Source organism: Drosophila tropicalis, unplaced genomic scaffold (genome assembly GCF_018151085.1).
Source record: "Drosophila tropicalis isolate 14030-0801.00 unplaced genomic scaffold, ASM1815108v1 contig_933, whole genome shotgun sequence".
Classification (NCBI taxonomy): domain Eukaryota; kingdom Metazoa; phylum Arthropoda; class Insecta; order Diptera; family Drosophilidae; genus Drosophila; species Drosophila tropicalis.
Window position 1 is genome coordinate 142,010 of NW_027173433.1, and position 27,478 is coordinate 169,487.

General features: G+C 34.2%; 1 protein-coding gene across 2 annotated transcripts; it reads left to right on the plus strand.

Moving 5' to 3' along the window:
• The first annotated feature begins 13 nt into the window (after nt 1-13).
• LOC137586189 (myotrophin) lies at nt 14-27,478 on the plus strand. Of its 2 annotated transcripts, none has more exons than XM_068302168.1 (4): nt 14-172; nt 25,113-25,223; nt 27,197-27,280; nt 27,340-27,478. In XM_068302168.1, exons 1-4 carry the CDS (start codon nt 89-91, stop codon nt 27,424-27,426), a joined length of 366 nt encoding a protein of 121 aa, XP_068158269.1. In that variant the 5' UTR covers nt 14-88; the 3' UTR covers nt 27,427-27,478. The 2 variants fall into 2 exon arrangements, with proteins under 2 accessions (XP_068158269.1, XP_068158270.1); XM_068302169.1 differs by having other exon boundaries at nt 27,200-27,280.

Below are 27,478 nucleotides of genomic sequence, written 5' to 3' on the forward strand. Positions count from 1 at the left end.
ATGGCAAATAGGCTGTTGCAATAACTATGTTTGTGTATCCGTTGGCGGTCTACATACTTGGAAACTAATATTCGGAGTCGTATTAAAAATGTGTGAGAAAAGCAATGAAAGCGTTATCTGGACCATTAAAAATGGAGAATTCGATGCTGTGCAAACGACTTTCTTTAATAATGTATAGTATTTTAACCTACAGTTAGTCACATTAGTCCTCGCCATTCTTTTAAGTAAAATGATTTGCCATATGCTTTTTCGCGTTCATACTTACGTATGTATGTATGTATGTATTTACATATCGTACATGTGTATTCACATTCATCTCCTAATTGTTCAAGCGGTTGTACATACATATGTAACTAAATACATATGTACATACATATAAATGTCAAAAACGGAATAGAAAACTAACCCTGCAGTACGCATCTGCGGAGACTCCGTCGAGTTTACGCGGACATGTCCGCTGTCTTGGGGGACATAGCGGCGACACGTTCATTTGAGTTGCGGCGACATTTAACATTAGATGGCCTAGCAATAAGGACAATCGGGACAACTGAGCGACAAAGTCGACGGTATGTCCGGGGGTGGTTTTTTGAAAATGTTTTGAGGGGAGATTTGCAAAGAAATTTCCTCTGAACGTCGACGGTACGTCGGCAGGTCTTCTTTGCGTTCGTGTCAGAGGACGTTCCATCGACATTTGCTTTGAATGTCGACCGTTGATCGACAGATCTTCTTTGCATGCGCGTCAGAGGACGTTCCATCGACAATTGCGTTGAATGTCGATCGTTGGTCGGTGAGGCTTCTTTTCATGCCCTTCAGAGGACGTTCCATCGACAATTGCAATGAATGTCGATAGTGTTGTCCATACAAAAATAAAATACAAAATACGAAATTTTCTTCTAATTAATTTATTCATTTATTAAATTTTTATTTCACAGCAATGTTTGAAAAATGTAATTTAATATATTATATTCATTTATTATTAATTTTTAAATAATTTGATTTAATTTCAACAAACATTGTTTAATTTATTTATTAATTTATTATTCATAAATTATAAATTAAATTATTTACAAAAGAAACAAAAATGTTTTTAGAAGAAAAACTATTTTTGGTCCGATTGTTATTTTTTTGATATAGTTATCCGATATAGTAAACTACCAAATATAAAGTTTGGTGATAATCGGGTGAAAAAACAATGAACTTATTGATCTAAAACCCTTTTTTCGACCGATCATTCCTATGGGAGCTATATGATATAGTCTTCCGATCCGAATGAATCCGAGATATACAATGACAACAACATAAACAAAACTTCGTGCAAAATTACAATTCTGTAGCTTTAGCGGTGTAGGAGGAAAAGCTGTTGATCCAGACAGAGGGATTTGAACTCGGAGATGCCTCTTTCTATGCGTTGCACACTTCTGACCAAAATTAATATACCCTTTTTGCAAGGGTATAACAATAAACATAAACAATAAATTATGTATGTATGTATCTTCTTCGCCTTCGTACGGCGATTCTTCATTTTGTTGACTGTATTTTTGGCGCAGCCGATGGCATTTCGGAGCACCTTCTCCGCCGGCTGTCCTCCTTCAGACATCTGAATGGCTTCTGAAAGGACAAATATATATTTATGTATATGGATATATAAAAATTAAAATACGAAAAGTTGTATTTTTACCTAGTAAGCAGCTTAACACCTGGGGATAAGCTCTAACGATTGAATTTATTATTGAATATCCGACAAAAAACGAGCATGAATATAAAGGAACCTTAGAGACGAATACTTTTGTGACTGACTGAAATGAACATAAAAAATTTAAATTTGTCACTTCTATTTTCAAAATTTATTTTAATGAAACTTTATTTGATTTATTTTGAAATGCATGCAAACTTACCTTTATATATTTTGAATAATTTGAATATTTTCACTGTAATATTTCACAAGTTTCTAACTCCTCACTTTTGTGACAACTATCTTGTACGCAATTCTAAATCAAATGGAAAGAGAAACATATGTATGTATGTTACATATGTTTCACATCAAAAGAACATGATTATTTAATGATCAATTTATAAGTAACAAGTTATTGACAAATTATGTATATATAAAAATAATATGTATATGGTAATAATGTTCAAATTTTTTCCCTCATCCATTAGTAACAAGGGTATGGAAAAGCCGTCATGAAAATGAATATTATTTGATGCTGCATTTTTCCTATTCTTGCCTTTTTTTTTGTGTCAATTTTTTTCAAGAAATTGTGTTTGCTCAATTCTTTTCGGTAGCCGAAGTGTTTCGACGACGACATTGGATAGTTCGGGCACCGTCGGCTGGTCTTTGCTTGTCGTCGCCGGCAGAATTTAATTCTGGGACAAATGTCGCCATCTAGTCGCCGGTACAGTAAAATTTTTCGCTCTGGTCGCCGGCGACTGGAGAGACAATGTTGGTAGGTTGTCCTAGGGACCACAGGGACAATATCGATAAATTGTCCTAGCGACTAGAGCGACAATTTCCCAAGATTGTCCCATGGACTAGAGGGACAATATCCCTATTTTGTCCTAAGGACTAGAGACACAATCCAAATTACATAAAAGAATATAAAATAATTGAATTAATTTTTTTTTATTAAACTAATTTGGCAGCTGCTGCTTAAGTTTTCTGCTTTTCGGTTGTTGTCCGTATTGTTCCATTCTGGCTGCCCCGGGGAAGTGTTTTGAACTGCTTCTGGAATAAAAAAGTGCAGATATTAGAAATGAAATGAATCATAATATCAAAACTAATGCTTTTGCAATCAATAATTAATGTACTTACCAAGTAAAATGTTCAAAATCCTTAGATAGGTTCTAAGGCTCAACTTTTGATTTTTTCTATCCAATTTTATAATATACTCTGCAAGGGTATAAAAATAATTAAAATTTTGTGCTTTTTGATATAACAGCTGTAAACTTACATGGCTTTTTTTAACTTTCCTACGTAAATCTGTTCTTGAAGTCAATTATTTTTAAATCAGTTGCTAAAATTTTTTTAGTTTGAGAAAAAAAAAAATTTAATTATTACAAAATAAAAAAATGTATTCTTTTGGCCCGAGTCAAAGTTTGTATACCCTTGCAACTTTTTTGGTAACTTTTTCCTTACCGAACGTTTTATCTAAAATGGCCTTTGTTTGCGAAAGAATAGCTTACAATCATAGGAAATAACGAAGATATTGATCAAAGTCACTGTTTTCCATCGATCGTTCCCATTAGAGTTATATGATAAAGTCAACCGATCTTTATCAAATTCGTCACAGTCATTAACATATACATTAAATTAAGAAATGTTTAATTTGAAAGCAATCGCTTTAAAAATAACGCTATTTACAAAAGTCACTGTTTTCGACCGATCGTTCCTATGGGAGCACTATGATATAGTCACCCGATCTTGATCAAATTTGGCACAGTATATGTAGGCTTGTATATACTGCAGGGGTTGTATATTTCGAATTCAGCCGCATCGGACCATATATAGCTCCCATACAAACCCCAAAGTCACGAACAGTGACTTTTCTCAATAACTTCGTTATTTTCTATGCTGTTATCGTGAAACTTAATATTATACAGTTTATTACGCCTATAAACAACTATAAAACAAATATGATCAAGATCGAAAGACTATATCATATAGCTCCCATAGGAACGATCGGTCGAAAACAGTGACTGTGGTAAATAACTTCGTTACTTTTAAAGCGATTGCTTTCAAATAAAACATTTCTTAATTTAATATATCTGTTAATGACTGTGCCGAAATTGATAAAGATCGGATGACTATATCGTTAAGCTCCCATAGGAACGATCGGTCGAAAACAGTGATTTTTGTAAATAACTTCGTTACTTTTACCGCGATTGCTTTCAAATTAAACATTTGTTAGTTTAATATATATGTTAATGACTGTGCCGAATTTGATAAAGATCGGGTGACTATATCATATAGCTCCCATAGGAACGATCGGTGGAAAACAGTGAATATGATCAATATCTTCGTTATTTCCTATGAATGTAGGCCATTCTTTCGCAAACATAAGCCTTTTTAGATAAAACATTGATGGCTAATAGGTAAGGAAAGATTTACCAACAGTAACAGTTGCAAGGGTATACAAACTTTGACGCGGTCGAAGTTAGCCCCGGCCCTCTGGTTTAAATTTATTTGGTCGCAATCGAACGCTTTTACAGCATTAACATTGTCAAAACCGTGGCGTTACGAATCATTTAAAGAACAAATTTTGGCATGTGCTTTCTTACTCTTCCATTTTCGCCCCTAAGCAAGTTTGTTAAGTGTCTCACGACTGATGCAAAATCTTTTATAATTTGTTACCTTAGAACATCATTGATTGCTCTCTGAAAAATGCTTCCGGCATTTTTGAAGCCAAGTGCAGAATTTGTATTTTCCACCGTTTACTGAGAACACCGTTTTTCGCGATCTTTATACCCTTGCAAAGGGTATTATAAAATTGGTCAGATTGAGAAGCTGAGTCGATATAGCCATGTCCGTCTGTCCGTCCGTGCGTATGCGTTTTACTCAGACATCTTAAAAGCTATCGGGCTGAATTTTTTTTGAATTTTTTTTTATTATCTGAAGCAGATGAAGTATGAAAATTATCAGGTTCGGACCACTATATCATACAGTTCTAGAAAAAACATTTTCAACAAAATTTCATAAAAATTGGAGTATCCCTATGAAGTTGATGTGATAGTACTGGATATAAAACATGAGATCCCAAAATTTCAATCCGATCGGATAAATAGAACACAAGTTACAGTCAATATAAAACGGCTCTGCTGCCAGCAGCGCTGCTTGCTGCCTACTACGTCATTCGTCATCAACAGAGTACATGCATACACACACAGACGCAACGCTTCATGAACTGTATGTGTATGCGTGCCGTGCTGTGCTCAGGGAATGAGGGAAGAAGAAAAATTTTGGAGTTGAATTGAGTTGCAGAAAACAAATTTTCTACATATAAAATTATTATTGTCAAAGACTGCAAGGGTATATAAACTTCGGCATTGCCGAAGTTAGCTTCTTTGATATTTTTAATTGAAATTTAGATGGAGAAAGAAAATATAAATAAAATAAGTGAAAATCAAAGGCGGTATACGTGAAAAATAATAAAAGACCCATTAAAACTATTCCCAAAAATCCTACATAAGTTAATATATATTTCTTGGGCACAATTTGAAAATAAATTGTTCTTTCTCTAACATTAAATGAATAGAGTATTTATTTGTCGGTAACAACTCATAAATAATCCCTTTTTTAATTTGGTTTGTATTAATAGCTGAAATACTAATAAATTAACTAAAATCTTCTATGTAAATGCATTGAAAACTGTACTGGAAAAAATGTCGTGTGAGTGATCTCGTTTGAGTGATTCAGAAAAATAATTTTTAAAAAAATGTCGAGGCCAATATGGAAAAATCATAAGTCTACAAATAAAGCTTAACATTTCTAATATATGCTAATAATATCCAAAGTTTAAAATTCTCAGACAATTCGCAGAGTTTGGCGATCGTTAGCAATGATGTCTATGCCCATGTATATTTGATGTCGTGTGAGTGACCGTTTTTTTGGAGCTTTTTTTTTCAAGAGATAAAAACATGAGGCCCAAAATTTTTATTACGATTGATAGTACTCTAAAAGAACTTTAAAAAATGATTAGTGATGAATTGTAAAAAATTTGATTTTCTTTGATTTATTTCACATTTCAGTTTTATTCTTCTTCCGAAAGTCGTATGAGTGATTTCGGGATTGCTCTTATATCAAAGCACTCAAATAGAAATGACCAATCAAAAAAAGAAAATAAGGTTGTCTCATCTACGACGAGAAACTGAAATGTTATAAAATGAATCAGTAACGGCATTGTAAGAAATACATAATAACTTCAATAGTAGGGTGATAAGGATCTTCAGGCTTGACAAGGAGATGTGTTTAGATACAGAAATAACAGTAGGATCCGAGACAAAAACAAGATCAAGGATTCTTTTAGAAGAGTTAAGTAAAGAATTCAACTGATATAGAGGACACTCAAGTAGGCTATCAAGAAAAACATGTAAAGACCTACAGTGTTGGAAGGAATAATAGAAACGGCAACCTTTTTTTCTTTTGAAATCATTTTTTTCAGTATTGGTGAAATTATTCGGCCTGGAAATCTCTGTTTAAGAATGTGGGATAGTAGTACTGTTATTTTCATTCCTTTTTACACCGATTTTCGAGAAACTTTTCCTTCTGTACGTTTTTTAGTAGAACTACCACGTGTTTCGGTTGAAAAAAATAATAGAAACGCTCAGTATTTTTCACGTCAAAAACATTTTAGATCTCATAAAAGTTAATTTTTGGTTTTATTTTAATATTCTACATCAAAGGTATTTACGATCCATTAAAATTGGTTGTGATTTCTGTTTAAATTTATTAACATTATATGCAGTATGGGTCGTGGCACGCACTCCTCAGAGGAAGAAAGGGAAATCATGAAAAAACTAAAAAAAACTCTGGTCGTTCAATGTCAGAAATCGCAGAATTAATGAATTGCTAACAAAAAAAGTGTTTTCAGCTATTCATTTTAAAATCGAGGTCGAAAACGTACCACAACATCAAAATTTGAACAGGTCATCTTGCGAAAAGCGAAAAAAACCCATTCCTTTCATCGGAAAAGCTCAAAGACAAGCTAGACGAGTAGAACTATCCGGACAAGATTGGTATCATTTGGGTTAAAGGTTTATAGTGCTAAAAAAGTACCGTGCTTGAGCAAGCAAAATATAAAAGGGAGAATAGATTTTGCTACTCAACATGTGCTTCAAGCCAATTGGAAAAAAGTGCTATTGTCGGATGAAACAAAGGTCAATTTGTTTGGATCTAATGACAAGGTGTCTGTAAGACGGTCAAAAACATACTGTAAAGACCGTTAAGCACGGATGTGGAAACATTATGCTTTGGGGATGCTTTTCTTTCTCAGGTGTCGGTCCGTAATTTTGGATTAAGGATAAAATGTGTGCCATCGACTACGTAAATATCCTTACCAATACTATGCTTCTATAAGCTGAAGAAGAAATGCCTTTGAAATGGGAATATCAGCAGGATAACGATCCCAAACACTCGTCCAAGCTGGCGAAAAAGTGGTTCAAGGACAATAAAGCTAATGTTTTGGAGTGGCCGTCTCAGTCCCCGGACTTCAACCCGAAAGAACACATTCGGGAATTATTAAAGGAGAGGATTGCTGGTTATAAACCAAAAAAAAATGAAGGTTCATGGGAAAAAATCCAGGATGAATGGTATTCTATAGACCCAGCAATCTGTGCTAACTTAGTTGATTCCATAAGACGTCGTTTGCCGCGAAGTGTTGAAAAGTAAGGGTGGAACGACTAAAGAATATTAAAATAAAACCAAAAATTAGCTTTTATGAGATCTAAAATGTTTTCGACCTGAAAAATACTGAGCGTTTCTATTATTTTTTTCAACCGGAACACGTGGTAGTTCTACTAAAAAGCGTATAGAAGCAAAAGTTTCTCGAAAATCGGTGTAAAAAGGAATGAAAATAACAGTACTACTATCCCACATTCTTAAACAGAGATTTCCAGGCCGAATAATTTCACCAATACTGAAAAAAATGATTTCTATTATTTCTTCCAACACTGTATGATTTAAAAAAAAAAGAGAGAATATCATCAACCAGCCAAGAAATATTGGGCAAGTTAAAATCACCCAAAGCTATAAGGATAATTTTTTAATAAACTGTAACTATCCGCCAACCACAGATATCAATTTTGAAGACAGAATTAGGTATTGAGTCCTTAGATTGGCCAGGGAACAGTCCTGACCTCAATCCTATTGAAAATGTCTGGGCCCTTATGAGTGCCAAAATACGAAAGCAAAAGCTAAAATCATTACAGGAATTAATGAAAACGATAGAAGATGGGTGGTTCGAGGATATATCAGCGGAGTGTCTGGAGACTTTGTACTAGTCCATGTCCAATAGGGTCAAGTGTGTTATAAAGGCCAAAGGTGGCGCTACTAAATATTGATTACTTTATAATTTAATTTAAAATTCAAAATGGAATATTTTCGACTATATTATGATTTATATCAACAGCAGATAGCTTAATTAATATGAAAAAAATTAGTTTTTGTTGAAAATTGTTTGTTATTTTACTCAACAATTTTTTTTCCTTGAAAGGGCCACCTCCTTCTGTGCGGTACAAACATCTGACCAATTTTATAATACCCTCTGCAAGGGTAAAATCATTGTCTGTCTATGATTATATTTTATGTTGGTTGTAATTCTATTGCTAAAGGAGGTCGATTGAAGTATGGATATTATGCTTGTCGGGAATGGGATGCGGTTTTTGTGATTTTATGAGTATACCAGAGATAGCTTAGATACTCTGAAGTCAGGTAGAGACTCAGTCCAAACGCTTAACGCTGATGAACGAGTCTCTCTCTATTGATCCGCCTGCGTATCTTCTCATCCCCGACTAGTGTTATTAACCATATGCACCCAATTTATAGAACTTGATACCATTTAAGATCCTGGTAGTGAATCCCGTCAGTGACGTTTTATCAGTATCACCTGGTAATAAGCTCTCAAAAAACGGAACCAATGTTGATTGCTGCAGTGAGTGACATGTCCAACGTTGCTACTGTTAAAAGAAATATAGATCACCGATTCGCCTGCCAACAAATACTAGCAATTTTTCTGCCACATCAGCACCTGCTAGTGTGTCAAAAAACTACATTCGTTTCTTAATCTGGGTCACCAGAATGTTAAAAGCCGTTGCTGTTTCTTTATTGACAAGCTTCTATGAGGGGTAACGACTTATCTCCGCCGACATATCTCCGCCGTTAGAAAAACGACATATCTCCGCGCGGAGAAATGTCGTTCTGAAACGACATAATTTCGCGCGGAGATATGTCGTTTCAAAACGACATTATTCCGCGCGGAGATATGTCGTTTTTCTAACGGCGGAGATATGACGTTTTGAAACGACATATCATCGCCGGTGATCTGCGCGGAGATATGTCGTTTCAAAACGTCATATCTTCGCCGTTTAAAAAGCGACATATCTCCGCCAGAAAAATGTACTGGGCGGAGATATGTCGCTATGCCTTCTAGGATTATATTGATCTCAAGTTATGCAAAATTTTTAGATTTCATATTTGTATTGAATTCCTCTAATTACGATGTTTCTAGGATCGACCCATTTGTATAGACTTGAAACTTGAAATGATACCATTGAAATATATGTAAGATTGGAGCTAATCGACGAGTGGGGCAACACGGGGCAGTTCAGTTATCTTGAAATATAACAGCACGGTCAGAAAAGTGATAAGAGTCCTATATCTGGGATTTTTAATTTGTAACCTCGATTTATTTTTTTTTTCGCCAAGAAATGATTTTAATTGTTTTTGAGCTAATCAAATTTTCTTTTTTTCTTTTTCAATAAATCTTGAATTAGCGGCGTTGTTGTTCCGCTTATTTCTTTTAATTTTGTGTGTTACATTTTACTGTTTAACTACATAACTCTTGCGCTCTTCCGCACAAATTGTTGTCCCTCGCTCTTTCCTATTTCTGTTTGATTGCGCCCTCGTCTTTTGCCTACCCGCGACTCAGTGATACGTGTTTTTGTTTTTGTGATTGTCATTTGTGTATTCTTGTGCATTTTTTTTACTCTTATGTTGTGAAGGCTTAATTCGCACATTAACCCTTGTGTCATAACTGGTTTATTTATTCCTTTTTTAAATTAAATTTTATTTGAGGCAGGTTTTAACAAACTTCAAGCGGAGTTTACTGAGGTGATGACTCAGTTCAGATCTCTTATCAACAACAACAACTATCACTATTCCTGCCACATCAGCAACTGCTGGTGTGTCAAAAAACTAGTTAGACGACTGAAATCTAAGCTTCAGCTTGGCTAAAACCTGACATTGCTGATGCATCTGTTTTTTTTCCACAAAATTTTATATATTCAGACGTGATTGATTTTCTCGCGTAGTCGGTGGCGTTCTGATAGGTATTGATGCTGCTTTATCATCTGAAATAATTCAATTTTCTGATACCCAGGAGATTATGTTTGTCGGTGTTAAAGTAAACTTTAAATCTTTTAATGCTTTTATTACTTGTGGTCTATTTAAATCATTTAGAGGCAATCCAGTTTGTCTCATCTTTAGTTTCCAGTCAATACATGCTCATAGTTGTAGGTGATTTTAATTTACCCGATTTAGCATGGTCACCAACAGATGAATGTACCATGTTGCTGCCCTTTATGTCACATGACTTTATTATCTTTATCTCAAGTCAATCCTGTCTTAAATTCTAATGAAAAATCGTTAGATCTTACTTTTGTATTAGATTTTTCTTATTGTAATGTTTCTAGGATCGAACCATTTGTTCTTCGATCTGCCCTTACGATTACCATTACTTGCCTCAAAAAAGTTATCTCTAATTAGGGTCGTTCATCAGATTACGCTTTGTATACAGTCTCTCGTTAAAAATTGATGATGCATTAAAATGGAATAGATAGTTATTCATTCACGTGTGCTTGTGTATGCTGACGATGTCAAGCTTTGTTTCGTTTATAAAGACACAGAATCAGTTAGTTGGATACAAGCTGATCTTGAAAACTTTCAATCCTGGTGACATTTTAATCTATTAAAACTTAACACTACCAAATGTAAGGTAATGACCTTTCATCGTAACTCTCCTCAACTGGTCACTTATTTTTTACTACTTGTGGACCATAAGTTAAATGTTAACACCCATATTTCTACCACGGTCGCAGAGACCATGATGTTCGCGGTTTCATTAAAATATGGTCAAAAGAATTTGACGATCCTTATACAACTAAAGTTCTTTTTAATTGTTTGTCCGTCCTATTTTAGAGTATGGATCTAGCATTTGGTCACCTCAATATAAGTCTCACCAGACTAGACTTGTATCCGTTCAAAAGCAGTTCTTGCTATTTGCTCTTCTTGGCTTAAGCTGGGATCGCAATTCAATTTTCCTTCGTATTCTAGTAGACTTCTTTTGATTAATTAACCCTAGAATTATGTTTGGTGCTTTTTTTATGTACAAGCTTCTAAATGTTAATACTCAGGTTAATCTGTCGGTATCATGTAGACGGAGTAGACATACTATTATACCATTAACCCTTAGTCGTTGTTCTTTTAATGTTCTTTTTATGCATGAACCATTTTGGGGTCCTCTCTTTGGATTACAACCTTTTATTCCCTGTAATCTGCTCAGAAGGTTCTAATACTATACTTAAAACATCCCCATCCTTTCCTATTTATTTTATAGATAACTATAGTATTTTTTGTTTGTCAGTTTTTTCTATTGTGTATTTGTCTTCACGATTTGTGCCGTTCGTTATACAGCTGCACCCCTCGATCGGTTGGGTGGGAGACAAAATGGCGCACAAGTAGAAACTAAAATGGCGTTTTACAATCATAACTACACTGCCGATCAACTGAATAGGTTCATGATCTCAGAGGTAGGAATTTGTCCATAATTCCTAAACCAGTATTCCGATTTACTGAATTTTTTTTTTCTTTAATTCTTAAATCATATTAAAGTAATACGCTGAAGTAAGATTTTCAAAAACATTTGATTTATTATATATTTATTTTATCTTCTGAGAGAGTATCAAAATTAGTGATTTTTTTTTTCGTTCAACTGAATAGGTTCAACCTATAAAAATAAAAATGATGAAACAAACTTAAGATTATTTTTATTTTTTTGGCTCTTAGCTTATATTTAGAACATTTTTAAAGTAATTTTAAATAAGTTTAATAATGCGTGAATCCTCCGCTGTTAGAAATAACTTCAAATACACGATTGGGTAGTGAGGTGTACAAATTTTGAAGTATTTGCAGCGAAATGGTTGTCCAGGTCGCTTTAATTGCCGCAACTAAAGTTTTTTTGGAATCAAATTGCCTGCCTCCTTCATATACTTTGCGCGATAACAACCCCCATACGTTTTCCATTATATTTAAGTCAGGTGAATATGGAGGCCATTCGAGTAAGTCCACCTTCTGAGCCTTTATCCACTTTTTTACCACCCTGGCTGTATGAATGGGAGCGTTATCGTGCTGGTAAGTCCATTGCAAAGTGTGTATAATTGAATAAAAGCCCGGGATACGTATAAACTATTTATTTTAAAAACAGTACATGTGCCAGAATCAGACGGATCAGAATACAAACGATGAAATTAACAGGCATAAATGATCAACAGTGTTGGTGGTACAAACAGTTTTTTTTATAGAAAAAAATTGTAAATATTAAACTATAAACTTGTTAAACGCCGATGCGCATTGCGTTTTTTGACAACGCCAATTTCGCCAAACCCCGCTATAGCTTTGAAGCGGTAAATAATATTGAAACGTATCTTTCATTAATAGTTGCACAATAAATTAACCTTTCATTGAGTGCTCATATGAGAGGATACGAGCTCCCGATCAGGATATATTAACGATTTAAAAAAATCGAGCCCACTCTCCACTCCCCTCTCCCCCTAATTTTGGACCGATCCGGCGTTCTCCTACCCTCCAATTTATTTCTTTCTGTATATTAAAGTTAAGCGGTAATTAAAATTACAGTTATAAATGCTGCTGTCGGAGCCTGTTTAGTTGTGGGCATTCTGTGATTAGATTAAGTAATGATAGTCATGTTCCATTTTTAATACGTTTAAATTGGTGACAATTGAGTGTCTCATTCGGACTCTAGAGAATTCAATTATGTATGTTGTGCTTTTGTTGCGGGTGTATTAGTCGGCTATAGAGTTTTTTGTGGTTTGTTAATCTGTAATGGTGAGAAGATTGGGCCCATAGGTAATATTGTTTTTGTGAATCTTTAATATTGTAATTGTTGTTCGTAACGGTATGGATCTTTTTATAAATTAATATTGTAATTAGAGCGAAGCTCTCTTAGGCACGTCGCGGTAGGAAATTATTTTTAAAAATCGTCAGACGTCAGATCTGCAGCGCGTCAGATTTTTTTCCTTGTGGCGCAATAAAACGATAATTTATTCATTAACTTCTACATGCCAATGTAGTTCTGAAGGTGTGTGTTGGCCTCCCCTGCACCTGGCCCGTGGTTCAAATGATGTAGAGGTCGTCGAATATATTTTTTTTTTTTTAATTATATGCTTTTATTATAAATATGTCCATACATATGCATATATACATTGTACATAAATATATCATCTGTACTTATATATGTATATTTTGTATAATAATTATGTTAACAAATTTTTTAGAATACATATATGTATGTATGTATGTACATATATATATGTATGTATGTACATATATATATGTACGTATGTACATATATGAACGTGAAACTTTATGTATATGTACATATAACTTTATTATATGTACCTATGTACATATGTATGAAACGTACATTTTTCTCATTTAGCTTTGAAAACGCATGCATGTACATACATATATGTATGTATATATGTATATACAACCATGTAAATGCATTTACATACATACATATATGTATGCACATATTTATGTACATATGTTATCATTACTATTGAATACGTATGCGTACATACATATTCAAATGTTTGTACACACTTGGCCTTAAAACACATGCGTACACACATTTATGTATGTACATATGTATGTATGTATACATACATTCTCGGCAGGCAAGTGTGCATGCATATAAGTATGTACGTATGTATGTAAGTACATTTGTCAATGCTGGCCGAGGAAACTAAAAAATTTGCAGAGTTCTTGCAAAGCTTTGGAATGGCGTGTTTGCTAAATTGTTGAATAAATTACTAATCAACTTTTTTTCACGGGTTCTACCTGTAGCAGCGGCTGCCAAGTATCCTCAGCGCATGTTTTTTTTTTTTTTTTCTTTAAATTACATACATACATATGTATGTATGTATATTATTTTTCATACATACATACATATTTAATCTTATATGTACATACATATGTTTTGTGCTATGTACATATTCATTTACCTGTAAAACCTATACATATACATATACATGTGTATATGTACATATATGTATCTATGTCAGTACACACATACATACATACATATGTACATATCAGATTTAGTCTTGTAAACGTATGCATACGTATACATAACTACATATGTATGAATATGGAATTACGTATGTACATATGTACATACATATGTACATATGAACATACATATACCCTTTCAATATTTTTGGTAACTCTTTCTTTACCTATAGCCATCAAAGTGAAAAAACGTTTGAGCTAAAAAGGCTGTATCCGAAAAAACGGCGTACAATCTTAGCATAGGAAATAACGAAGTTATTGACAAAAGTCATTGTTTTCGAAAGATCGTTCCTGTAGGAGCTATATGATATAGTCACCCGATCTTGATCAAATTTGGCATAGTCGTTTATATGTGTAATAAACTCACCAATATTAAATTTCACGACAATAGCTCAGAAAATAACGAAGTTATTAAGAAAAGTCACTGTTCGTGACTTGGTCATTTGTATAGGAGCTATATGATATAGTGATCCGATCCGGCTGAATCCGAGATATACAAGCCTACATGCAAAATTTCAGCTCTGTAGCTCTTACGGTCTAGGAGGAGTTTGCGTTGATCCAGACGGACGGACGGACATGGCTATTTGAACTCGTCTCGTCGTGCTGATCAAGAATATATATACTTTATATGGTCGGAGATGCTTCCTTCTATGCGTTGCACACTTTTGACCAACATTTATATACCCTTTTTGCAAGGGTATAAAAAGTATGTGTACACAAGGGCGTCGCCTAGTACTGGCATGGGGTGTTACCTTCACTCCCCCAATATTGCGATCAATTTAGTGAGACTTCAAATCGAAATGTATTAACAAAATTCAGCTACACTTCAGTGACCCCCTAAATTCGACGAATTCCTAGAGAGCTTCGCTCTACCCGGGTGTCCCGTGACACCTCATTGCTTTTTTTTTTTTTGTTAAAGGTATGGATTGTGCTTATCGAGCTGCTGAATCTGCTGTATGTTGTGTATGAATCTCCTTTCATCTTGATATTTCCTGGTACCCAAACCGCCAATAGTTTTTTAATATTTGAAAACTTTCCAAATAACAACAAATTTTTTCCAAATCTTCTTCTAAATATATTTCTTTTGAACAAAAAAGAAAATATTATACTATAACTATTTAAATCATGGTTCTTCTAATAGAGCAATAACACATGTCTGAAATAAATCTGTCGGTTACAAAAAAACATTATATTTTCAAGTGGTGCGGTTTTCATGACCGACAGTGTATATATTTTTGATAAGCACAGTCGAGTCGATCTAGCCATGTCCGGTTATATGAACCCCTACATCTCAGACTCTATAGCTAGAGTCACCAAATTTGGGATTCTCGTGTAGTACCTACGGTGATCAAGTTTCTTTCAAATTTTTGCCACGTCCCTTTCGCTCTCGCAAATTATCTACATGTGCAAAAAATGTTATCGAAATTTATTAAAGCGTTACAATTATTGATTTGTTTTGAATATGCAATTGTTATCTGCTAAAAACGTGCTTTTTATAGCAAACTCGTATACATATGTACAAAATATATTTTTTGTGTTTTGAGAGCACCGTGATCATTTAGTAAAGAGCTGTGATAAAATATGTATATAGTTAGTATCAATTCGTAACAATTTATACAGGGTGGGCCATTCAAAGTGGAAGCATCTGGCTGGCAACCCCATAACTTTTGACAAAAATTTCAGATTAACAAATGGAACAATACACACCTTAACAACGCGCTGAAATTGTTCAGCTGTACTTTCAAAATACATAACTTCTCAATTGTGTTAACTAAACGTGCGTGGAAAAAAAAAATAAAGTTAAAATATCGCCTGGAGACAACTTTGTACGTCGATTATATGCCAAATTTATATCGTCAGATAGTGTTGGTAAGTCATCCAGTCATCTGTCTAGACAACGACCAAGACGTTCCGACGAGAATATTGATGCCATTCGAGCCAGTGTTGCAGAAACTCCACCGACATCAGGTCGCCATCGTTCGCAAGAGTTAGGCATCGCTCGTACCACTCTCTAACGCATAATTCTTGTTGATTTGAAAACTGGTTCCAACAGGACGGCGCTACATGCCATACAGCGCATGCCACGACCAATTTATTGCGCGAAATGTTCCACGGAAGATTAATATCAAAAAACACCGATTATGACTGGCCACCGAGATCACCTGATTTGACGCCTCCTGATATCTTTTTATGGGGATATTTTAAATCCAAGGTATACACTGGTAAACCAAGGACCCTGGCTGCGCTGAAAGACAATATCCGACAAGAAATTGCTGCCAAATTAGCCGAAACATTGGGCAAAATGATGCGAAATGCCGAAAAAAGGGCACATTTTGCGGTCAAGGCCAGAGGCGGTCATTTACGAGACATATTCAAAAAGTAGTTAGAAGTTCTAACTTAGAACAAATCTCCTTAAACCTTAATAAATGAATTTAAAAAAAAAAATTTTAAAAATTCCACTTTTTACTTTGCTATTGCAAAAACAAATCCTTCCACTTTAAATGACCCACCCTGTAGAAAGCAGTTCACAAAAGAAACCAAGTCAAATATAGTATATTTCTTTATAATGCCTCGTTTTACGGAACTATCCGATCTGGAGCAGGGGATCAGGGGTATGCACCTTGCCGGGCTTAAAATTTATAAAATTTCTAAAGAAATGAATCGTCTTGAATATACCATAGCGAGATACTTTAAGGACCCCCCCTTATCGCATTAAGTATCGCCAAGGGGAAACATAATATAGATCTCAGATACTCAGATCAAAACGCGATATGTGTATATCCACGGATTGTTTTTTGAAAAAACCAGAGGGCCGGGGCTAACTTCGACCGCGTCAAAGTTTCTATACCCTTGCAAATTTTTGTTACTCTTTCCTTACCTATGGTCTTCAAAGTGGGAAAAACGTTTCAAAGCGTTTTTTTCAATAGACGTAGTCGTACAACGCTTAGTACGAACAAGTGGCCCATATGACACCAGGCCCGGGCCTGTTACGAATGACCCTAAGTAAAGTTAATGTTACAACCTCTACCCACTCCGACCTAAGGGCATAGGCGTATTACATATATAAACGTAAATTAAACTAAAGAAATAGAAAATATTAAATGTAATGAGATAATAGGTTACATATAAAAAGAAAACAGGATAGGTTAAAATAAAGATGATTACAACTAATTACGAGCGAGGAAGGACAAGATCGCTGTTTTTATACCCGGAAGCGATGTTTCGGAACCGATAACGTGCCAAAGTCTGTTGTAGTCACTACATAGTATACGAAAAGGTTCATGCAGAGAAAAGTTAGTTGTACAAGTGGGAAGTATAAGCGGTGTGAAATTGCGGGTCCTTCTAGATGGAACAGAAATGTTAATTTGGCTCAACAGCTCGGAAGAGTCTTATGTTTGTGAAAAGGCTTACATAGGAAAACACGAAGTTATTAATCAGAGTCACTGTTTTCCACCGATTGTTCCTATGGGAGCTATAAGATATATAAAAATTTGGCGCAGTCATTATCAGATATGTGCATAAAACTGACAAAAGTTTAATTTGAAAGCAATTGCGTAGAAAGTAACGAAGCTATTGACAAAAGTCACTGTTTTCCGACCGATCGTTCCTATGGGAGCTATATGATATAGTCACCCGATTTTAATTAAATTTGCCAAAGTCGTTAATAAGTAATAAGTTTGACGTTTACCAAAAATATTGGAAGGATAAACGTGGACCCGTAATGGTGTGTGCTGCCTTTAGGGCTAAATGAAAGTCTCCAATATGTTTTTTATCCAGTTGCTCAAGCTTATATTGAGGTAGTGGATAGCATGATAACTGCTTTTGAAGAAGAGTTTCATGGCTGGTCTTTTCACATACATTTAAATAGTGGCCCTCACTAATTCCCTACCTAAATCCGATAAAAATACTCTGGGAATCCGCAAAAGTGTGTAAATGTACATAGCAGTATCAAAACTAATAGAGGTGAAAAACGCAATTGTTAAAAAGTTGCAAAAATTGATCAACTCTCCAAAACTCTAGAAAATATTAGAAGTAATATTTTTTTGCGAAAATAAAAATAATCATAAAATAGGAGATATTAAAAGTGAAATCCACTCTTACATGTTTTCTATATATGGAAATTAAAATTCTGGCTTTTGTTTAAAAGAAAAAAATTAATCAAAACTGCTTTTAGCGGGGCTTCAAGTCAATAAATCTTAATAATTTATAAGATTTAAAATCATAGTCAGCACAAAAGGTGCCTGTATAGCTATTTCAAGAACCACCAAAGAATCCACAGTTGTAATGGCTTATGGCGCCATCCGAATTAGTCTAAAGAGCTTCGCCTTAACCAACTAAACGTCGCACAGTTGGGCCTCTGCTCGGATAGCGTTGCAAAAATACGTTTTTTCATGATCGCGTTTGATATGATATATGCAATCGATAGGAAATACTTCAGAGATTGTGAATCCGAAAAATTTTTGAAATCGGTTGAGATTCATGGGTGCTAGAGGCGCCCAAAGTTGAGACATTTTTAGTGAAAAGGAAAAAATGATAATTTAAAAAAAAATCGCAACTTTAAAACTGAATATTGGGCGATTTCAACAATCGATCTTGGATTTTTTGGTTTTATCTGAAAAGTATGTTCTTTATTAATAGCATGTTTCATAAATTTTAATAATTACTTAAATAGTTATTGAACTAGAAGCGTTTAAAAAATGTACTAAATATAGGCATTTTTTTAACTTTGATGGAATAAAACTAGCAAGACTCAACGAGTATCAATACCGGACTACATACACTAGGTAGGTGAAATATTTACCTATCAGATGTATATAGTCTCAATATGTGGAGACCTGCGACAGCGATGCGTAACCCATAAAACTAAGGAAACCTCGCCTAAAAAATGCGATGCAGGTATAAGGAAGTAGAAGAGCGCATGCGTATTGGCCTGTAGATTCTTTGTATTTAAATGATAACATTGCGTAATGCTGTTTTGCAAATACTACCTTACATATATGCCTTTCTACAATAATAAATTGCTAATTACCTGCTTTGGAAAAAAATGACAAAACTTATTATTGACAAGACTTGTTATTTAAGTTGATGAAAAGTTTGTCCTATTTGTGGGTTGGTCGTTTTTATTTCCGTTTACCTAATTGGATGTAAATATTAAGTTGTTTACCTAATTAATACAAAAAGGATAATACCGAAACACGAATGATGGAAATACTTCAAGAAGATTTTTTGAAAATGATGAAGTGACATCTTTTATAACAGGTGTTAGTCAAGAGATCATTAAAGGTTGGCTGTTATCTTGAATGTTATAAATTGCAAGGAAATGGTAAATGGTGAAAAATTTGCCGAATATACTTCAAAGACTGCTCATCTTTTGACTGAATTGTATCCGCAAAAAAAACTTACCCCAACGGTAAATAGGATTTTGGCTCACGGAAAGGATTTAATAGAATATCAGTGTTTACCACTTGGAGAGCTATCCGAAGAAGCACAGGAATGTAAAAACAAGGACATTAAAAACTTCTCGTGTTAGACAAAAGAGACCTTTTTAACATGCTAGCAGCCTCTTCGGATCCACTTATTGCATAACTGAGACACGTGCGATCACGAAAGGATTTGGAAAATAGCAACTATAGTCCCGAAATGTTGAGTTTATTAGATACTGATGTAAATATTGAAAATTATTTTGAAGAAAATCAGCCATCAATAGCAAATTTTCAAAATTAACCTAAAAAAAATTAAAAAAATTTTTTTTCTTTTTGTCATTATGTTAAAAAAACAAATTAAAACATTAAAAAATGTTACATAGTCGTCTAAAACAATAAAAAATTCCATTTGTTATTGAAAAAACCGGGAAATATTTTCTGACTTTGACCTTGAATATTACAGCACCACGAACACCCAACACTTTTGACAAACATTTAATGTGAAGCTTAAGGTATTCTTTATCATATGCTTTTTTGAAATCGCGTTATTGGTTTAAACGCTATGATTTTTGCAATGCTAAATGCCAGAAGGCCCCACTGTGCGTCGCTCCCAAATATTTTGTAATAGTATATTGTACTGTATGCAAAAAAAGTGTTCACAGCAAGTGTCTAGATTTCGACAAGATAAAAATTAATATAAATGGAATAAGTTTCCCAATAAAAAAACGTTACAAACGTTAAAAAACTACATACATATGTATAGCCATTTTTCTTAGGTAGATAAAACCGATTTTGTCAAAGACCATACTACTTGAAGACATCAAATTAGGGAGACTGATTTTCTTGAAAACTAACAAAATAATAGCAGCCAAATTTGGTACTTAGACAGATTATAAATATTTAACATTTTAGCCACGTACAGGAAAGTGTCGGAGCTAGAGTGCTCGAGTGTTTGTAAAAGTGAGCGAGATAGCATGTACCATGAGGCATATAAAATAGAGACCTACATGAATGATACAAACATCAAAGTAGAATGAATCTATTCGAAACTTATTCAAATGAATGAATGACAACTACACAATGAAAATCTTCCCAAATCACTAAAAACTCGTATTGCAAAAACAAATCCTTCCACTTTAAATGACCCACCCTGTAGAAAGCAGTTCACAAAAGAAACCAAGTCAAATATAGTATATTTCTTTATAATGCCTCGTTTTACGGAACTATCCGATCTGGAGCAGGGGATCAGGGGTATGCACCTTGCCGGGCTTAAAATTTATAAAATTTCTAAAGAAATGAATCGTCTTGAATATACCATAGCGAGATACTTTAAGGACCCCCCCCTTATCGCATTAAGTATCGCCAAGGGGAAACATAATATAGATCTCAGATACTCAGATCAAAACGCGATATGTGTATATCCACGGATTGTTTTTTGAAAAAACCAGAGGGCCGGGGCTAACTTCGACCGCGTCAAAGTTTCTATACCCTTGCAAATTTTTGTTACTCTTTCCTTACCTATGGTCTTCAAAGTGGGAAAAACGTTTCAAAGCGTTTTTTTCAATAGACGTAGTCGTACAACGCTTAGTACGAACAAGTGGCCCATATGACACCAGGCCCGGGCCTGTTACGAATGACCCTAAGTAAAGTTAATGTTACAACCTCTACCCACTCCGACCTAAGGGCATAGGCGTATTACATATATAAACGTAAATTAAACTAAAGAAATAGAAAATATTAAATGTAATGAGATAATAGGTTACATATAAAAAGAAAACAGGATAGGTTAAAATAAAGATGATTACAACTAATTACGAGCGAGGAAGGACAAGATCGCTGTTTTTATACCCGGAAGCGATGTTTCGGAACCGATAACGTGCCAAAGTCTGTTGTAGTCACTACATAGTATACGAAAAGGTTCATGCAGAGAAAAGTTAGTTGTACAAGTGGGAAGTATAAGCGGTGTGAAATTGCGGGTCCTTCTAGATGGAACAGAAATGTTAATTTGGCTCAACAGCTCGGAAGAGTCTTATGTTTGTGAAAAGGCTTACATAGGAAAACACGAAGTTATTAATCAGAGTCACTGTTTTCCACCGATTGTTCCTATGGGAGCTATAAGATATATAAAAATTTGGCGCAGTCATTATCAGATATGTGCATAAAACTGACAAAAGTTTAATTTGAAAGCAATTGCGTAGAAAGTAACGAAGCTATTGACAAAAGTCACTGTTTTCCGACCGATCGTTCCTATGGGAGCTATATGATATAGTCACCCGATTTTAATTAAATTTGCCAAAGTCGTTAATAAGTAATAAGTTTGACGTTTACCAAAAATATTGGAAGGATAAACGTGGACCCGTAATGGTGTGTGCTGCCTTTAGGGCTAAATGAAAGTCTCCAATATGTTTTTTATCCAGTTGCTCAAGCTTATATTGAGGTAGTGGATAGCATGATAACTGCTTTTGAAGAAGAGTTTCATGGCTGGTCTTTTCACATACATTTAAATAGTGGCCCTCACTAATTCCCTACCTAAATCCGATAAAAATACTCTGGGAATCCGCAAAAGTGTGTAAATGTACATAGCAGTATCAAAACTAATAGAGGTGAAAAACGCAATTGTTAAAAAGTTGCAAAAATTGATCAACTCTCCAAAACTCTAGAAAATATTAGAAGTAATATTTTTTTGCGAAAATAAAAATAATCATAAAATAGGAGATATTAAAAGTGAAATCCACTCTTACATGTTTTCTATATATGGAAATTAAAATTCTGGCTTTTGTTTAAAAGAAAAAAATTAATCAAAACTGCTTTTAGCGGGGCTTCAAGTCAATAAATCTTAATAATTTATAAGATTTAAAATCATAGTCAGCACAAAAGGTGCCTGTATAGCTATTTCAAGAACCACCAAAGAATCCACAGTTGTAATGGCTTATGGCGCCATCCGAATTAGTCTAAAGAGCTTCGCCTTAACCAACTAAACGTCGCACAGTTGGGCCTCTGCTCGGATAGCGTTGCAAAAATACGTTTTTTCATGATCGCGTTTGATATGATATATGCAATCGATAGGAAATACTTCAGAGATTGTGAATCCGAAAAATTTTTGAAATCGGTTGAGATTCATGGGTGCTAGAGGCGCCCAAAGTTGAGACATTTTTAGTGAAAAGGAAAAAATGATAATTTAAAAAAAAATCGCAACTTTAAAACTGAATATTGGGCGATTTCAACAATCGATCTTGGATTTTTTGGTTTTATCTGAAAAGTATGTTCTTTATTAATAGCATGTTTCATAAATTTTAATAATTACTTAAATAGTTATTGAACTAGAAGCGTTTAAAAAATGTACTAAATATAGGCATTTTTTTAACTTTGATGGAATAAAACTAGCAAGACTCAACGAGTATCAATACCGGACTACATACACTAGGTAGGTGAAATATTTACCTATCAGATGTATATAGTCTCAATATGTGGAGACCTGCGACAGCGATGCGTAACCCATAAAACTAAGGAAACCTCGCCTAAAAAATGCGATGCAGGTATAAGGAAGTAGAAGAGCGCATGCGTATTGGCCTGTAGATTCTTTGTATTTAAATGATAACATTGCGTAATGCTGTTTTGCAAATACTACCTTACATATATGCCTTTCTACAATAATAAATTGCTAATTACCTGCTTTGGAAAAAATGACAAAACTTATTATTGACAAGACTTGTTATTTAAGTTGATGAAAAGTTTGTCCTATTTGTGGGTTGGTCGTTTTTATTTCCGTTTACCTAATTGGATGTAAATATTAAGTTGTTTACCTAATTAATACAAAAAGGATAATACCGAAACACGAATGATGGAAATACTTCAAGAAGATTTTTTGAAAATGATGAAGTGACATCTTTTATAACAGGTGTTAGTCAAGAGATCATTAAAGGTTGGCTGTTATCTTGAATGTTATAAATTGCAAGGAAATGGTAAATGGTGAAAAATTTGCCGAATATACTTCAAAGACTGCTCATCTTTTGACTGAATTGTATCCGCAAAAAAAACTTACCCCAACGGTAAATAGGATTTTGGCTCACGGAAAGGATTTAATAGAATATCAGTGTTTATCACTTGGAGAGCTATCCGAAGAAGCACAGGAATGTAAAAACAAGGACATTAAAAACTTCTCGTGTTAGACAAAAGAGACCTTTTTAACATGCTAGCAGCCTCTTCGGATCCACTTATTGCATAACTGAGACACGTGCGATCACGAAAGGATTTGGAAAATAGCAACTATAGTCCCGAAATGTTGAGTTTATTAGATACTGATGTAAATATTGAAAATTATTTTGAAGAAAATCAGCCATCAATAGCAAATTTTCAAAATTAACCTAAAAAAAATTAAAAATTTTTTTTTCTTTTTGTCATTATGTTAAAAAAACAAATTAAAACATTAAAAAATGTTACATAGTCGTCTAAAACAATAAAAAATTCCATTTGTTATTGAAAAAACCGGGAAATATTTTCTGACTTTGACCTTGAATATTACAGCACCACGAACACCCAACACTTTTGACAAACATTTAATGTGAAGCTTAAGGTATTCTTTATCATATGCTTTTTTGAAATCGCGTTATTGGTTTAAACGCTATGATTTTTGCAATGCTAAATGCCAGAAGGCCCCACTGTGCGTCGCTCCCAAATATTTTGTAATAGTATATTGTACTGTATGCAAAAAAAGTGTTCACAGCAAGTGTCTAGATTTCGACAAGATAAAAATTAATATAAATGGAATAAGTTTCCCAATAAAAAAACGTTACAAACGTTAAAAAACTACATACATATGTATAGCCATTTTTCTTAGGTAGATAAAACCGATTTTGTCAAAGACCATACTACTTGAAGACATCAAATTAGGGAGACTGATTTTCTTGAAAACTAACAAAATAATAGCAGCCAAATTTGGTACTTAGACAGATTATAAATATTTAACATTTTAGCCACGTACAGGAAAGTGTCGGAGCTAGAGTGCTCGAGTGTTTGTAAAAGTGAGCGAGATAGCATGTACCATGAGGCATATAAAATAGAGACCTACATGAATGATACAAACATCAAAGTAGAATGAATCTATTCGAAACTTATTCAAATGAATGAATGACAACTACACAATGAAAATCTTCCCAAATCACTAAAAACTCGTAACTCTGTTTAATGAAAAGCAATGAATTGAGAGTCAAAGCATCGAAACGTACTAAGGCACTCGAATCATTATTTAAATTGTCTTATTTTGGTTGGGACGTTTTGAACCGAAAACAAAAAATAATTTTTATCAAAAATATAGGTAAAAATAATGGTGAAATTATATGGAAATAAATATTCAAATTCAGCAATAATTTTAATGCGCGGTGGTTTTGGATTGGACATTTCGGGACAAAACTAGAAAAAAAAGTTTTAAATTCGTGACCGCCACTGTGTGTATTTTGCAACGGTCGACCGCGGCGACACCGCTGTATAAGCTAGAGTCAGCTTGATCTGTATTCAAAAGTGATCAAGTTTATTTCAGCGACGTATACTTTTGTGATTGACTGCGACTGATTAATGTGCTTAACTAGTTTTATAATCTTTATCTACAGCTCCATAAGGTAAACGACGAAATTGAAGGACGATGCCCTATACATTATGCAGCCGACTTCGGTCAGCTCAAAGTGTTGCAATATCTGATTAATATAGGGGCCGATGTTAATGTAAGCTTACATGTATTAGTTAAATATGTGTATTTCAAATCAAAATTAATACATAATAAATAAAATAAGCAAGCCTTTCATTTAAAGCGAGATATTTTAAACTAGACAATGTCCTTCCGCCCTAATTAACGCAAACTCCACATAGGACGTAAGAGTTAAAGAGTGGAAATTTTGCATGTAGGCTTGCTTATACTGCACGGTTTGTATATTTCGGATTCAGCCGGATCGGATCATTCTATTAAACAAAAAGCAAAGTCACGAACAGTGACTTTTCTGAATAACTTCGTTATTTATATAAAAATGTAGAATTGTTTCGTATACCTACAAATGACTAGCAAATTTAATCAAGATCGGATGACTATATAAAATAGCTTCCAATAACGTAACGATGTATATGTATGTTTTTATGAAAATTAACATGTGCCAGTTCTATATACCTATTAATGATCTGCTAAATTTGAATAAAATCGGTAAAATTGATTTTCATTACTTCAACTCGTTCTTATTATACCACGCACCTATCAAGAATTGTCCGACTGTCTGTATGAACATCTGGATTTGGGATACCCCAAAAGCTATACACTCAAATTGCGTATGTAGCCTCGGGTAGTGTGCAGTCAGATCAAATTTTTTTTTAATAATACATATCTACCGACCTTTCAAATGTTTATTAAAATCATACTAGAAATACTAAAGTTATATACACTCGGTTTTCACTCGGTGGGGCATAAGGGAGGAGTTGGCCATTGAATATTTAAGAGCACTGTAAGCAGCACAAAAAGCATAACAAACGCATCTCAAAGCACAAACCAGAAAAATCTACTGTTTACTTGCCTCACATTCAAGCCTGGAGGCAGAAACACGGCTATGCAAGGTTTTATTACAAACCGTCCTATGCATTGCAGCTGTGCAAAAACTAAAATATAGATATGGAACCAGTCTGTGACTCTCAGATCCATAATAGGTGCTTTTATGTGCAGGACAAAATATGATGTCTACACAGATCTCAATATATGGTCGGCGAGACGGCTTACTGACTTCAATGTCTATGCGAAACACCCATTTCTAATGTTTTGTATTAACATTGGGCCTTTGCCTTTTTTTATTTGTAAATTTTAATCAAACCTGTTTGCAATTGTGGTTGCGGACATTTAAAGGCTTTTCTCTTTATTTTACGAATTTCGATTGAAAATAAAGTGTTGGGCCCGCGAATTGTTATAATGTAAATAAAAAGAATTCGCTTATTTATTTGACTACAATTTTGAAATTTTTTATTCTTTTTCTTTTTATTTTCATTATAACAATTCGCTTGTTTATTTGACTACAATTTTGAAATTTTGTACTCATAAAATGGGGGTAGAATCACCAGTCCGTCTCTGGTCTAAATGGCAGGTCAGTGGGTGACATTTTTGCAGACGTCTAATCTGTATGCTGTTGTCCATCAGTTGGAGGGCCAGTGTATTATCATGGGTTTCTAGCCTGAAGAGATACCGAGTGCGATATCCCCATGTACTTAAGTAACAAAAAGATAAGGTCTCTTTGGATGACTGAGAGAAGGAGACACTTCAACAATTCTGCGTAGAAGCTTGTTTTGATATCGTTGCAGAATATCAATGTTTGAGTTAGACGCTGTGCCCCAGAGTTGAATGCTATAAAGCCATACAGGCTTCAGAATGGCCTATAGAGCAGCAAGGTTCATTAGTTTGAAAATTTAATGGCAATTTTAACGCTGAGTGACCTGTTTGCATTTAAAAACGTTTCTGTTAATTTTATAAAATTTTGATGGAAAATAGAGACTTATGTTGGGGCCTCGAATTGTTACAATGAAAATAAAAAGAAGTTGCTTGTTTATTTCACAACGAAATTTGAAATTTTGTACTTTAAATGTGAGTCTTGCTTATGTACTTTTATTTTGACCTTGAGTACACATAAATAATAATTTTGTATAGCTAACAATATTCACTTATTTAAAGAAGCGAGATAAACATGGGATTACACCGTTATTAGCAGCAGTTTGGGAAGGACATACTAGTTGTGTAAAATTGCTTCTGGAAAAGGTTCGACACATACTGTTTATAATTTAATTTTATGTAGTCAACATTACATTATATTCTAGGGTGCAAACAAACACGGCTGTACTCCCGACGGACAGAGTTATATAAGTGCAGCAGATAAAGATGAAATAAAAACGCTACTTTCTTAAACCTTGTAACAAATGGGCAATATGTACAATAAAAAGATTTGAGGGAGTCGGA

Coding starts and splice junctions, on each gene's coding strand:
- LOC137586189 (XM_068302168.1), top strand. CDS start 89: ATGTGTGAGAAAAGCAATGAAAGCGTTATCTGGACCATTAAAAATGGA. Junction 173..25,112: donor AAACGACTTTCTTTAATAAT/GTATAGTATTTT, acceptor CTTTATCTACAG/CTCCATAAGGTAAACGACGA. Junction 25,224..27,196: donor ATATAGGGGCCGATGTTAAT/GTAAGCTTACAT, acceptor ACTTATTTAAAG/AAGCGAGATAAACATGGGAT.